Here is a 15,432-nt window from a genome sequence, read left to right as displayed (position 1 = left end):
ACAAAAGAAGTAAAAAAAAACATTGAGCTATCTAGGGACATTGATTAGTTGTAACTTTTGAAGTTGCCAACAAGCTTCTGTTTCAGTACTTTCTTTAACTATTCTGCTGTTTAATGCAACTATAAATAACTGTAATGAATTTGTGACAGTTTCATTCTTCACATTTCTCTTGCATATGTCATTATTCCAACAGATTTCAATTATATATTTTGATGCTGAAAGTATTCTAGTTGGCTTGTGTTAGGTGTCCACATCATGCCATCTCTTGCAACTTTTTTCAGATTTTGAAAAACCTATTCATGCAGCAACATTTTATGGGATTGTTTTAAATATTTGTGCTTGTTTTCCATAATATGAAAATGATGGCTCTAGACCAGTGATCTTCAGACTGTGTTGATTCGTAGAACTCTTAGAACTATAAGTTTTTTTTTTTTTTTTTTTTTTTGTTGTTGTTGTTGTTCCCCCCCCCCCCCCAGGGAACTTCATCATACACATAGGAAAATAATATTTGAAAATAGGTCAATGTTGTTGCAGGTACTTTAGGTAAAAACAATTAAAAAAATATGTTGCATCTTGTATTAAAATCTTTTTATATAAATTTAATGTAATTTACTCATTAATTATGTTAACTCATGATCTAGGTATCACATACTCTTGCATTAGAAAGAAAAGTTGAGAAACTTTTTTCACTTAAATACATTGTTCTGGATGGCATTAAAATGCTTATAGCCATCTGAGAAACTTCTAGGAATTCTGCATGAATTTACAACCAAAAATTTAGAAGTTGCTTTTGCTTAATTTAGATTTCAGCATTGAGTCTGTTGATATGTTGATAAGTTGTTCTTTTTCCTTCATTGGCAAGCTTTCTGGTTTATCATAGTACTCAAATGGATGTTTTATCAAGTTGTACTTAATCTCCTGAAAAATATTCTCGTATAGTTTTCTTCAATGGAAAAGATGCTTAATTCTATAATTTTTAACATTGTCATCTAAATTCATTTCATTTTCCATTAGAAAACTGCTTTAGTTTTGCAAAGCATTGTATGCCATTCTCTTTGAAACACGATGGCCATATGTTAAGTTTTAAAATTAATCTATAAATCTTCTCTGTATTTTCTAATTAATAAACAATAGTCAACTAGTGTGAGTGCTTTATAATTTTCTTTTCAAAAAAGAAAAAAAAAAAAAAAACTTTTTTGACTCCCAGAACTTTTGGGTTCTGTGGAAAACAGGTTGAAGACTTGTTCAGCTCTAGTTTGAATAGGTATACAGCATTTGTTTTTCCATAACTGATTTAAATTTTGTAAAGGCTATGTGTGTATTTATAATGCATAACGTTTGAAAAAATCAAAAATCTTCAGCTGCCTGAGCCCACAAATAAAGGTGTAGCACTCTAAAGTAAATCTGAAATCATTAAAATCATGATAATCTTCTTTCTAGTGTTAATACTGTATAATTAAAGCATATTGTATGGCCTGTGACCTCAGCCACCATCTTAAAATAGTTCTTGATGGTATACAAGTTAATCCTTATTTTTCCGTGTTAATGTTATTTAGCATATTCATTTTCAAATTTAATCAATTATATTAATGCACTAAAAGTTTGAATCTGTTAAACTTTGCCAATTTTACTCTGGTTTAAGGTCGCAATGAGAAAATACTTTGCTGGGTGCATGTTTGTCTGGTTTTCACCTTGTGTAATGTAAAGCCATGCATAATTTCATAAATAAGATCCACTTCAAAGATTTTTCCCGTTGGCAGATAGCTCGTAAATGCCTTGATGTAATTAGCAAATCAAGAAATAAAATAATCTGGATATTAAAATATCATAAAGAAATAATATATCTAAAATGGTTGTGCTTAAAAAAATTCTTTAATGAAGAATAAATAAGGTATGCTATTGATTGCCTGATTTATTGCTTTACTGATTTTCTTTTTATTCCCAAAAAGAAGTAATGCAATTTTTAAAATGTGCAAAAATTATTTGAACATAAGTTTTTTATTTACTTTTGATGTGAAATATTCGGTAGGGCATGCTAATGATTTCTTCTCAAGAGCAGAGAGTTTATATTGGAATTAAATAAAGTATGTGTTATATACAACATTTTAATGCATGCATATGAGAAAAACATAATTTAAATAATGTTTAATATTATTCACATTGCAGCTACCACTCAAGATGATGAACTGTTGGGGATGATTTTAAGTATGGCGGATAACCAATCAAATCAGCCTGAGGATGACAGCATACTTGGTTTAGGTGTTCAAATGAGTAATTCTGAGGAAAATAATGATGATTTTGAAACTTTTGAGATGTCTCAAATATTTTCTGATGAATTAGGGGAAGAAATTTGGGCCTCTCAAAACATTAGCCCTGAAAGCATGTCTGAAGAAATTCCCAGAAAAAACACTTCATTATTGTTTAATAGATCCATCAGTGAATCACTGTCAGCAATTCAAGGAAATTCATTCATTCCACAACTAGATGGTGCTTTTGATGAAGAATTTGAAAAATTTGGTAATTTTTCTTTATAAATAAATTGATATTGATTTTGTATTTCATTCTAATATCAGTGGAAGAATAATAATTGGTTTTTTGCCTATGCCTCCTTATGATATCATTAAAAAAATTTCTTAAAACCTTTTATAATCACATATTAATTGAATATTTCCGAGATGTCTATGTAATCTGAACTCGTTCGATTTAACAATAATTCATATAAAAAATTTAATGCCCTCATTTTCATTTTATAAAATTGCTTTAATTTTTCCTCCTTTTTATTTTAAACTCAAAAAAGAAAGAAAGAAAGAAATATATTCAATAAAATGCAAAAGACAAACTTCTAGAATTCTTTTAAATAAATTATTCCAGTGACTGATTTTGCTTCTACCATTTTGTGTTGTTTTTATAGTGAAAATACTTAACATGACAGCAAACCCTTGCCAAATTCTGGGGTTATGTCATTAATGCATTACACTTATGGCAAAATTGCATTCTGCAAACTTTCCTGTGAAAAAGATCGACTAGGTATAGTCCAGATTAAGAAAATTTGTATAATTTATGCAAACCTAAATATTAGAGTAATTAAAAGGAGGAAATGAAACAAATATTATTTGAAAGAATTTCTATTACTATTAAATAAGTAGGCACCCATCAAAAATGCTGCAATGAAATAGCCTATGGCAAAATAGCCCACAACTGAATAGCTTAAATATATAAATATGTTATTTCTAGTTCGGTTCTAAAAACATTTTGTGCGAATATCAGCTTTTTGTATCGTTCAACAAATTTACTTCCAGCTTTAGTATTTAAAAATAAATTATTTATTTTATGTACTTTTAAAACAAAAACAAGGCATGTAAGACCAGTAAAAACAACAAAATCAGTGTTTATTGACACTCATATTTGAAGGTGATTGCAATACTTTACTTTTTTGTGCAAAACATGTAAATTATGTGACAATTATAATTTAGAATATAAGCCAGAGGATACCAAACTTTTGTACACCATGATACAAAGCAGAGAGTATCACTGCATTTTTTATTACATGTGGAAATTATTATTATGGCACCCTACTTGACAAATGGTTCTAAAACATTTTTAATAAGATTTGTCTATCAGCCAGCATATGTAAATATATGTACAACATCAAGCTTGAGCATGTATATTTTTTTAATAATGTTTGCATGCATGATGTAGTTACTGATTTATACATATGCCATGGCTCTCTTTAATATCATGTATTTAGATATTAAAAATTTAAAAACTGTTTGGACCCAATTCAGAAGATTTTTTTTTTTTTTTTTTAATTTCTTTAGGCTATTTTGATAGGGTACATACATTATATCAATTATACCAGTGGATACATGATATAATTGTTTTTTTTTTAATAGATGGTGATTTTCACTTGAGACAATGTGTGACACAGCTCATGAAATAGTTCATAAGGAGTGTAAAGTTTCTCAATACTTCTCATAAAGTATCCTCTTTCTTTCTTCATTAGGGTCAATCTCCATTGCAGTCTAAGTCAGATAATTCCTGTGCCTCTTTTTAACAATTTGTTTAACGCCTTGAACATTAAAAGCTCTTTATTAAGATAGTGCATGTATGAAAAATAACATTCCTTAAGTCCATGTTCAGCAAGGGTTTACTGTATTTTTGTTTCATATTATTTTCAGTTACTGAGCCAGTATTAATAAATTATATATTTTTCCTTCGGGTTTTTGGTTTTAAATTTTAAGTATAAGAAATAATTAAAATTTAATAATTATAGTTTCAAACTAGTGAAATTTAAATTTTTTATTTCATTGAAGCAAAAATTGACATCAATTTGAAATTATGTAAAAATTAAAGAGAACATAAAATACCACTTTGACTAATTTGATTTCTAAAACACATTTTTTTCGCATAAATGTTCCTAAAGAAAGTACAGATTTATGTGGAATTTTTATGTGAATAAAAGGGTAAAGGATAATTTGGAACTTCATAAAACTGAAATATATACTTTTACTGTACATTAATTGATAAAAACAAACAGAATATTACCTGGTTTTAAATCATTTTCATTTATGTATTTCAGGTCCTAAACTTTTGAAAGAAGAGAATCATATTAATCCTCCGGTTCGGAATCGGGTTTTAGAAGATAGTGAGGAACCACCAGTTTTACTGCCTATGGTACCTGTGAAATGGGAGGGGAATGGTCAAGTTGAAAATTGTACTAAATTTTCTTCTGAAGAGCTTGATAAACGCCCTCTTCTTGAAAAAATAGATTCAAATATCTCTGTTTGTATTCCTCTTTTATCGGGGCAGCAGAAGTCCATACATTCTAATCCGAGTTCTTCTGATTCTGTTTGTAGCGATATTTCTAAAAATGTCAATTCTTATGTGGTAAAAAATACCTGTAAATATTCTTCAGATTTAAATTTTGATAAGAAAAATCCAGCAGATGAAGATCAAGAAGAGGAAGTCTCATTAGTTGTTGATGAATTTATGTCAAATGTTCTTTCAAAAATAGAAGCTCTAAGTAATAATGAAATGCCTCTTCTTGAAATGCAGAAGCATGTTAACAAAGAAAAGTATTCTTCAAATGCATTGGAACATAATTTGCTTGAAGCAAAATGCTCCAAATCTTTGGCACATCAATTTAAACAAAAAGGTGCTTTTATAGAGCATTTACGTAAGTTAAAGTGTAAAGTCAGTGAGAGATTTGTTAAAAGAAGCACTCAGGATTCAACAGAAATTTTAACAAATCCAACTGGACACCTATCATCTGTAGTATTAAAGAATCAAAAAGACCCTAAAGAAACGGAAAACAATAACAATTTGCTTGAAAATAAAATATGTGATCATGGCAATGATATCTGTATACAGTGTATTGATTTCTCTAAAATAGGGAGAGAAGTGGTTGTCTTGGAAAAATTGACTGATGAATATGTTGTCGCTCATAAAATTTCACATGTAAATAATGTATCAGTCTCAATTACAGAAACCCAAACTTTAAAGCACAATATTCAGAATGAAATATTCTGTAATGCCACCCAGCCTAAAAAATCACATAGCAAAGCATATTCTTCTTCTAAAAAACAGTGTAATGTAATACAAAGGCAATTTAATAAAAGAAATGTAGATGCAAAAAATAAATCTTCCAATTGTGATACATCTTGCACTAAGCAAAAAATATGTCTTCAAAATAATAGAAATTATTCTGCTTCTAAGAAACCTACATCTGTTGATACCCAAAAAACAAACTCGTCCAGAATATCTTCTGAGAATTTTGTTCTAGATTCTGAATATTCAAAAGATTGTTCTGTTGTACTTATTAATGATCAAACTTTGTTATCTAAGCATGTTATAAATCCTGGATTTGAAGCAGAAGATAAGCTAAAGCTAACTTTAGGTTTTGAAATGGACAATATTTTTCATCAGAAAAACAGTAAGCATGATTCCAAATCTCAGAAACAAAACTCACATTTCTCTTATGACTTATCACGTCAAATAAATTCCAAAGTATGCACAGTTACGGAACAAACTTCTAATCATATGGAAAGTAAAACTGATGTGCATAAAAGTCTTTCTAATAGTGGGGGAAAATCTGGTAGACAAACAATTAAAAGAAAGGCATTGATACAGGTTGGTGGTATCGTATTAGCTGAACATGAAAATTTCAGTTCTCCATTAAAGAAAAGAAAAACTGCGTCAGAAGAAGTAGAGGAAGATGAACTTAACACCAAAAAGACACAAAAACAAAAAGCAGTAAAACCAGTCAATTTTTGTAAGGAAACTACTAGTGAATCTAATACTAAACAAACATCACAACTCAGTTCTAAAATTAATATATTTGAAAATGATTCTAATACTGTGAATGAAAATCAAGGCATAGAAAGTAAATATTGCATTAGCATTGGTGAAGCTGTATTATCGAGGAAAAAACATTCCATTTCAAATGTGCAGAAAAGAAAAACTATTCCAAAGAATTCTAAGAAAAAGGAATTGAACAATGTAGAGTCTGTCATAGATAGTAATATTTCTGAAAATGCATCTATGCAGAAAAGTAAAACTGTTTCAAATATTTCTGATGAAAAGGAATTGCATAAGGACTGTGAAAGAGAGAATAATATTTCTGAAAATGTGTCTTTGCAAAAAAGAAAAAATGTCATAAAGAATTCTGAAGAAAAGGAATTGAGCTATAAAGAATCTCAAAGTGATTGTAATATTTCTGGAAATCTTTCTGAATTGAAAAGAAAAACTGTTAAGAAGAATTCTGAAGAAAAGGAGTTAAACAATAAGGACTCTCAAACAGGCAATAATGTTGTTTCTGAAAATACGTTTGTACAGAAAAAGAAATCTGTTTCAATGACTTCAGATGAAAAGACATTTAATAGTACAGACTCTCAAAGAGAGAATCTTTCTGAAAATCTGTCTTTGCAGAAAAGAAAAACTGTCCCAAATAATTCTGAAGAAAAGGAATTAAACAATAAAGAATCTGAAAGTGATAATAATATTATTTCTGAAAGTTTTTCTGTATTGAAAAGAAAAACGGTTTCAAAGAATTCTGCAGAAAAGCAGTTGAATAATAAAGGCTGTCAAAAAGCCAACAGTGTTGTTTCTGAAAATAAGTTTGCACAGAAAAAGAAATATATTTCAAAGAATTCTGATGAAAAGGAATTGAACAATAAAGACTCTGAAAGAGAGAATATTGCTGAAAATGTACGTTTGCAGAAAAGAAAAATTATCTCAAAGGAACTGAATGATAAAGAACTTCAAAGGGATAGTAATATTTCTGAAAGTGCTTCTGTTCTGAAAAGAAAAACTGAACTAAAGAATTCTGAACAAAAGCAGTTGCACAATGAGGACTCTGAAAAAGGCAGTAGTAGTATTTCTGAAAATAAATTTGTGCAGAAAAGTAAAACTATTCCAAAAAATTCTGAAAGAAAAGAATTGAACATTAAAGAGTTCCAAAGATGTAGTAATGTTCTTGAAAGTGCATCTGTACTGAAAAGAAAAACTGTTTCAAAGAATTCTGAAGGAAAGCAATTGAACAATAAGGACTGTCAAAAAGATAATGGTATTATTTCTGAAAATAAGTTTGCACAGAATAGAAAAACTATTCCAAAAATTTCTGCAAAAAAAGAATCGAACAATAAATTGCTTCAAAATAATAGTAATGTTCTTGAATGTGCGTCTATACTAAAAAACAAAACTATTCCAGCAAATTCTGAAGAAAAGGAATTAAATAGTGAAGAGGCTCAAAAAGACAGTAATATTTCTGAAAGTGGATTTTCCTTGAGAATGTATAGGAGTTCCAAATTCCGCAGCAAATCTAAAAAACAACTTGAAGAAAAAAACGAAAACAATTCCAAGTTAAAAGAGGTGAAGTTGAGCATGTCATCAGACAATAGAGTTATTGATCAAATGTCTTCATCTCAAAGTAATTTAAGTGAGGAAAAGTATTCTAATACTTTTGATATGTCTTCAAAATACTGCCCATATGTTAAATTAGTTGACTGTGCAAATTTGTTATCAAAATACTCTATTGACCCAAAGCTTTCTATGACAAAACAAGAGAGTTGTACTGTTTCTTTTGTTAATATACCTGAACTTAAGCCTATGCAAGATAAGAATAATTCAAGTGCAGAAAACCTATTCCACCGAGAATATTCTATTACAGCTACTGATTCAAAAAAGTATTCAACTTCCTCTGTTCCCAAACAATTAGTTGTATCTGATGTGGATTCCTTAAACAGAAAAAAAGGTAACATAAAAAGATCTGATTTTAAAGATAGTAAATTACCATCTAAATTAAGCAAGAGCCGTACTGCATGTAAAAATCAGTTTGTGGATAATGATCAGGTGATTGTTGACAATGATGATAAGTCTAATGATGTAGTTTTTATTTATGAGACTAGTAAGAAATGGAATGATAAATCAGGGGATGCAAATGTAAAATCTCATAAAATCTTAAATAAAGCTATGAAGAGTCAAGAAACAACTCATTTATATGATCCCCATTCAAAAATGCAAGTAAGTAATAAACTATCTCTTAAATTAAATAAGAAGAAAGGAATTTCTGCTACAGTCAATCAAAATAAAAATGAGCTCAATAAATTTAATGAAGATAAATATGCCAGTTTTTCAACCAATTCAGAATCTGATGTGGAAATTATTTCAGAAAAACTCTACAGGTTTAATAGTGACGCATCAAAAAGTACATCATCAGGAAAATCAGTCAGTTTGAAGCAAAAAAGAAATATTAATACTGTAGATTTGCAGAAGCAAAGCAAAAAAAATAATTCTGCTCAGAAGAAAGAAAAGAAATTCTTGTACCTTAAACGAAAAGCTGTAAGTGGTATTTCCTCAATTGATACATCATTCAAAGTAAGTTCTTTGTCTGATATGTCTGTTAAGTGTAAAGAAAGAACAGTTAAAAAGAAACTTCAGAGAAAACATGGAGCAAAAATTTATAAACCACTGAGAAATAAATCAAAGAGAAAATCTATATATATTAATAAGTCAGTAACAAAAAGTATTGAATCATCTTCAAATTCTGTTATTTCGCATAGAGATATTGATAACACGGATATTTCACATAGTTATGAAAGCTCTTCAAAACATTTATATTTCTGTGCTTTAAATGAAGGGACAGATAAATTTACTATTAAGAAGAATAAATCTCATGATTGGTGTCAAAAAGATGAAAAAAAGACAGAGAAAACCTTAACACTGTCCAATATTAAAGAACATAGAGAAAATATCTTTTCAAAAAAATCAAGTTTTAAACTAGGTAAGCTTGCTAAAAAGAAGAAAAAGTGTTCAGAAGAAAGACATGCTTCTAAGTTTGGTGAGAATACAACCTCTAGCAAAGTGCATGAAGTGAATCCAGATATGTGTAATGAGGGGATGTTAGACGTCACTCAAATTAAAAAAGAAGTAGAGATTGAAGATGATTTTGTTTTAAATAGCTCTCCCAATGTAATTAGCACAATTAAAGTAGAACCCATAGAAAATGATACTAAAAATTCTGAAACTTCTCAACAACCTGTACTGAAAAGTAGCTTGAGAATGAAGTTAAAACTTAAGAGAATATTGACTAGGAGTAATGAGCCCCGAATTGTTGTTGTAGGCAAAGAACTAGAAGGGCTTGATGATGACAATAGCTCAGATGCACCTGAAGATATAAAACCTGAATTACTTCCAACAAGTGATGCATCTTCACCTAAAATTGCAAGCTTACAGACATATGTAGAGGGTCATAAAAGTAGGTTGAAAAAGTCTTTGGGAAGAAGAAATTTGGTACATAAGTCACAATCAAATGTTAGTAGAAAATTTGTATCACCATTAATCATCTCTCATGCACCTGGAGAGTCAAATAAATTTTCTAAACATGAAAAAGAATATTCTGTCAGAAATAAACAAAATGTACTGCCTGTTAGCTCTGTAAAGGCAAAAGATAATTCTTTATCAAGTAAATACACACCAGTGTATCCTACTTTATCAAAGGATTTTATACCTACTGATACTTATCTTGTTGAAACAGATAAATCAGTTAGAAAGAAAAAAGTTAAAAACAAATCAACATTAAACAGGCGAAAAAAGGAGGAAAAATGTTTTTCTCCTGTGAAAAAAGTTTCACCTTTAAAGAATGCTGCTTCTTTTAAATTGGATTTAAAAAATATGAATGAGAGTATGCAGGATCTAACAAAATTAACTGCTGTTAATCACGAAGTGACTGATTTTAAGTGCAATACTGTAGAGATCGATTCTAAAGTTGTAAAAAATCAGGTTTCCATAAATTCTGAAACAACATGTTATATGCCTACTGAATCTCAGCATATTCGCAGTTTTAGACTAAGATCTAAATCTGCTACTGTCAGCAGTAAATCAAAAGTTGAAAGTTTGATTCGGAGAAATAGTCTGTGTGTTCAAAATAACTTTGTCTCTGAAAATGGGAGAAGTTCTGGTACTTCAGATTACTGTAAATTAACATTTGCTAGAATGGATTCAAGAACTGAGGAATTAAACGAAGAGGTTACTCAATGCCAACCATGTGCTGTTGCAATTAAAAGACTTTCTTCTGATGAACTAGATAAATACTTGTACAAAATGCAAGATAAAAAAGAGCATTTATTGAAAGATATAACTAAGGAGCCACAAGTTCTTTCTGTTCCATCACCTGTTATAGATCAGAAAATAGTATCAGAGCATATCAAAGGTTTTGACAATTTATTTAATTTTCCTACAGCTTGTAATTCACCTCTCAAATATAAATTAGATGCTTCACCAAGAATCAATGACAATGACAAGAGTATGGATTCTGTTTATGCAGAACCAGCAGATCCTGTTAAACAGGATTTTCATAATATTTTCAGTGGCATAGATAAAGTATTAAAAAAACCCAGTGAAGTATTTTCTAGTGTTGAACGAGAGGATATGGGTGTATTGTGGAATTTATCTTATTTATCTCCTCCTGCTTACAGTTCTGTCCAAGGATCTCCACCTTGTTGTTTTTCACCTGAGCAAGAGAAAGATTATGAAAAGCATTATGAAACAGATTGTAAGTATGCAGATAAAATTAAACCATCAAATTATTCTGATTCAATTTCTCTGCCAAAACAGTTGTCGCCAGAATTAGATATGAATACAAGCAGTGCTATGAATCAGTGTGATTCTTCGATGTCTCCTTCAATGTCAAGAGATGATTGTGAGAGCCATTATTCATCTAATAATGTACATCACAGGAAAGAACATTTTGTGACTTCTTGCAATAACAGTTCATTTAGAAACTTATTTTCAAATCTTGAAAGCAATACTTCTAACAACATTTCTTTTTCATTACCAGAAGATCAGAATGTAAATAATTTCAAAGAACAGTCATGTATGGGTCACAAGACAATTAGTGACAGTAGTATAAAAGATATTAAGAATAATGTTATTGATAAAGGGAACTTTATTCCAGCTGATATTAATCCTATGCCTCAGTCAGATTTTGAAAAAACTCTTAGTGAAATAAGTAAAGAAACAGTTTCGAATGTTAGGATACTGGACTTTCAAGAATTTTTTTTTGAAAATGATAATGATATGAACCTGTTGCTTAATGATCCTGAAATTCCACCTTTAACAAATCTGGAAAGTAGTGAACTTTATCCTAGTGATATTAACGATAAAGAAAATGTTAAACTACATGAATCTACAAAATTAGATTTGCTTCAAAGTTTTCCTGAGAAATCAAGTCATGAATTCATTGAGCCATTGTGTAATGATTTTGGATTTAAACGGGAACAAAGCAATGTGAATATTGTCCCAAAAGAAAAGTTACCAAAATTGGAAACAGATATCATATGTAATACTGCAATAATCACTGCAGCTGATACTTCAAGTGTATTAGTATCATCATACAAAAATAATACTGTTCCAGTATTAGCTGTTAATAAGTCTGAGAACAATCCCATATGCTTTAATGAATACCCACCTTCAGATTTTGAATCAAATAATCTTTTCCCTGTTTTAGGGATTTCAGAAACAGTGAATCAATCTGAAAATTATTTTGGCAACAGTTCTTCAATTGTTATTAGTGAAACCCCACCAAATGAACAGGATTGTACTAATTTTTTTGAAGGTAATGATTTGTTACAGAGTTGTTCAGTAAGCAGCACTTCAGACATAGATGCAAAAGTAGATCAATCTATGAATGTATTGGAAAATGCATTTAGTGGTGAAGAAGACATACTTAGCATGATTGTAAAGTCATGTGATATTGGTGAAGAATTCGACGTAAACCTTAATTCTAATGAAATAACTGATAATACACTAGAAATAATAGACTCAGGAAGTGAAAAACAGAGTGGATTTTCTTATGAAATAATTGAAAATTGTTCATCCAATGAAAGTATCTTTCAAATAAATCGAGAAAATGCTGTTACCTCTTCAAGTCAAAATAATGGCATATTAGCGCAAAAGCTGGACTCTAAGTGCAATTCTGAAATTAATCCTATAACGAAATCAAATTTTTCTAATGTAGAACATCACTATAGCAAAAATAATGATGTATTGTGTACACAAAAATCTGAAATTGAGAAATCAAGTCAAAATATTGAAATTATTGAAGATACTTTAGAGTTTGCTAGCATGATACACAGTTTTTATGGGGATGATCCATTATATGGACTAAATTCTTCCATAAATTCAGGGTTATCAGATCTTCATAATTTATCATGGTGTTCAGATCTGCAGACCTCAAACATTTCTGAAGAAACACTTATCAATTCCAGTGAAGAAAGAACATCCCAGAATATTTCTGAAGTAAGAAACTCTGGTAGTTCAAATAATATTTACTTCTCTAAATCATCTTATAATTTATTGGAAAGTTTATTGCAAAGTAATAAATCTGCATCTGAAGTAAAAGCTACAGGTGCAATATATAATAACAGAAATAGTTTTAATAGTTGTACTGTTATTCCAAAAAGCAATGATAAAATTGAAAAATGTTCTGCTTCAGATATTAATTCTTCTTTTTCTGAAATTACTGAAACATCATCTAAAGTAAATGTGGTGCCTACTATTATGCCACCTTCACGTGCTGAGGTGGAAGAGTGGCTGACATTAAAAAGTATAGGTTTGGATTCACCAAGTAAATTTAAAGAGAGTCTGAAAGAAATTGGTAATGATTCCTTGGATTCTGATAGCTCAAACAGTACTGAAACATTTTCAGAATTGGACACTTCAGATGGCAATATTTGTCATATTTCTTTTCCATTCCATAATTCGAATAAAAGTTTAAGACAGAATGATGTCACCAAATTACATTTTTCTCCAGAATTTGTTTTTCATTCATCAAATACAAATAAAAGTCACTTAAATACTCCTCTGAGTTACAAGCAATCTAGTGTTATAAAAATGCACTCATGTGCCACTAATTATGAATCAACCCCCAGAAGTACAAAGAAGTGTGAAAAAAGTCTTCCTTTCGATTTAAATATATCTCCAATTAATAACAATCCTTTATTGATTAGGGATAATAAAGAGCGAAAAAGGAAGCTTTCATTTATGGACTTAGATGTGCATCCGAAGAAAACTGCAAAAGCACCTGAAGAAATCAGGCATGAAAATAAAACACATGCTTTTAAAGACTGGACCGAAAAGCTAATGCTAAACAAAACCATGGTATGATTACTATATTTATAGCTTATAATTTCTATAAAAATATTCATATAGATCTTTTAATTACATTTTTATATTTAAGTAAGTTTAGCCTGCACATTCTGTTTATGCTGCCTGCCGTAGTAAATTTTTATTTTTACTCTTGCAGTAGATCATTCATATCCGTAATGTAATGTTATGCAATGAATATTCACATTAAATCAATTAAGTAAAAATAATCTTTTTCTTTTTTGTCCTCTGATAGGATAAATGGGGGGGGGGGAATACAGTTAAAATAAAAATTTATCTGGGAACAAACTTAAAAATTTGCAAGTGTTTTTCTTCTGTATTCTTTTTCTCTCTTCCACCTTTACCAATTTTTTTTGGTAGTGAAAGATATATCTATATTTGTTTATTACTGTGATTTATTCATTATGAATAAAAAAATTTATGTTTAGTAGATGAAAATAATGATTAATAATAAAAAAATGCCTTAAAAATTTTGCAGAATTAAGTTTTATATAATGGTGTTTGTGTTGAGGAAAATTTATGTATTTTGAGATAAAATGTGACGTCTCTATCATATTACTGATAAAAACCATAGTTATTAAATAGATGTTAAGGAAACATACAACTAAAAAATGGGCAAAACTTTTATAGATTGCTTCTGATTTTAGAAAAGCTTTGTGCATTACAAGAGACAAACTAAAATATATCATTTCTTCAAAAAACAGTAATCTGAATTTGAAAACTAGGAATTTTAATAAGATTATATGATATTATTAATAGTCATCATAGGAAAAATTTAATTATAATATTTACATGTGTATTGGCCAAATTTTTCTTTCCTGAATTTTATTCCTAACTTTGGATGTGGTCTATACTCAAGTTAGTGAACAATTTTGAAGCAATTTAGTATCATTATTTGTCTTTGTATATTGTAGAACTATAAAAAATGTAATCGATGTCTTCATTTCAAACTGATAACTATCATTCTTGTTCTTTACTTCGTACTTTTCTCTTATTTCCAGCATCACTTAAATCTTTATTCTTCGATTATAAGTGAGTCATACTACACATTTATAGTACATTCATAGGACCGACACTGCATAAAACTGGCAAGGAATCAACATCAGAATACAACTGACACTTGTTACAAGCATAAGATCAATATGATAACATAATTTTTTTTATAATTATGTAATAATGAGTAAGATAATTATTGTACATTTGTCACTTCACAGGTGTATGATCAACATTGGCATACCATCAATATAGCATGACAGTGGACATTGCATAATGTAGCCTAGGATTGTAATTAGCAACAACACATAATTGAAGGAAATAATTAGATAAAATTATTATTTTTTAATGACCTGTATTAGATTGGCATCAGGATATAACCAACATCAACATAGAGTCGAAACAATTTTTTTAGCAGCCTCATCAATTATGTGCAGGCAGAGATGTCAGTTCTGTACAATGTGTCTTATGTGACATTCTTTACTTCAACATTTTCTTGGCCTTTACATCACTTGGAAGTAAATGCAAGTTTGAAACTTCCTGACACCCTTTCTTTTGTCATTATTTTCAATGAAACTGCAATTGATGGACATCTGAGACAGGGATGGTTTCCTTAATCACTCATTTGGCATTGTCATTGATGTTAAATCATGGTGAAAATGTTGTAGATGAAGCTTAAAGAGGATGGTAGATAGACAATCCAGTATTTATCGCATTCCAGGTATTTTGTTTGGTATTGCACTTTTGTCATTTTTTTTCCTTTCCTCCTTTTTTTTC

The 15,432-nt window shown here is 29.6% G+C and overlaps 1 protein-coding gene across 1 annotated transcript in view; it reads left to right on the top strand.

The window, feature by feature from the left end:
- PolZ1 (DNA polymerase zeta catalytic subunit) overlaps positions 1-15,432 on the top strand; it is a 160,590-nt gene that overhangs the window by 69,292 nt on the left and 75,866 nt on the right. The window contains exons 12-13 of the mRNA XM_085818620.1: positions 2,167-2,517; positions 4,580-13,656. Of these exons, the coding sequence (XP_085674746.1) occupies positions 2,167-2,517; positions 4,580-13,656 (9,428 nt within the window). The remainder of the gene's footprint in view (positions 1-2,166; positions 2,518-4,579; positions 13,657-15,432) is intronic.

This window comes from Stegodyphus dumicola, chromosome 6, assembly GCF_044657685.1.
Source record: "Stegodyphus dumicola isolate Sdum_Otavi_A_Nest chromosome 6, ASM4465768v1".
NCBI lineage: Eukaryota > Metazoa > Arthropoda > Arachnida > Araneae > Eresidae > Stegodyphus > Stegodyphus dumicola.
The sequence above is the reverse complement of the archived record's forward strand: the minus strand, read 5'-3'. Positions and strand labels throughout refer to the sequence as shown.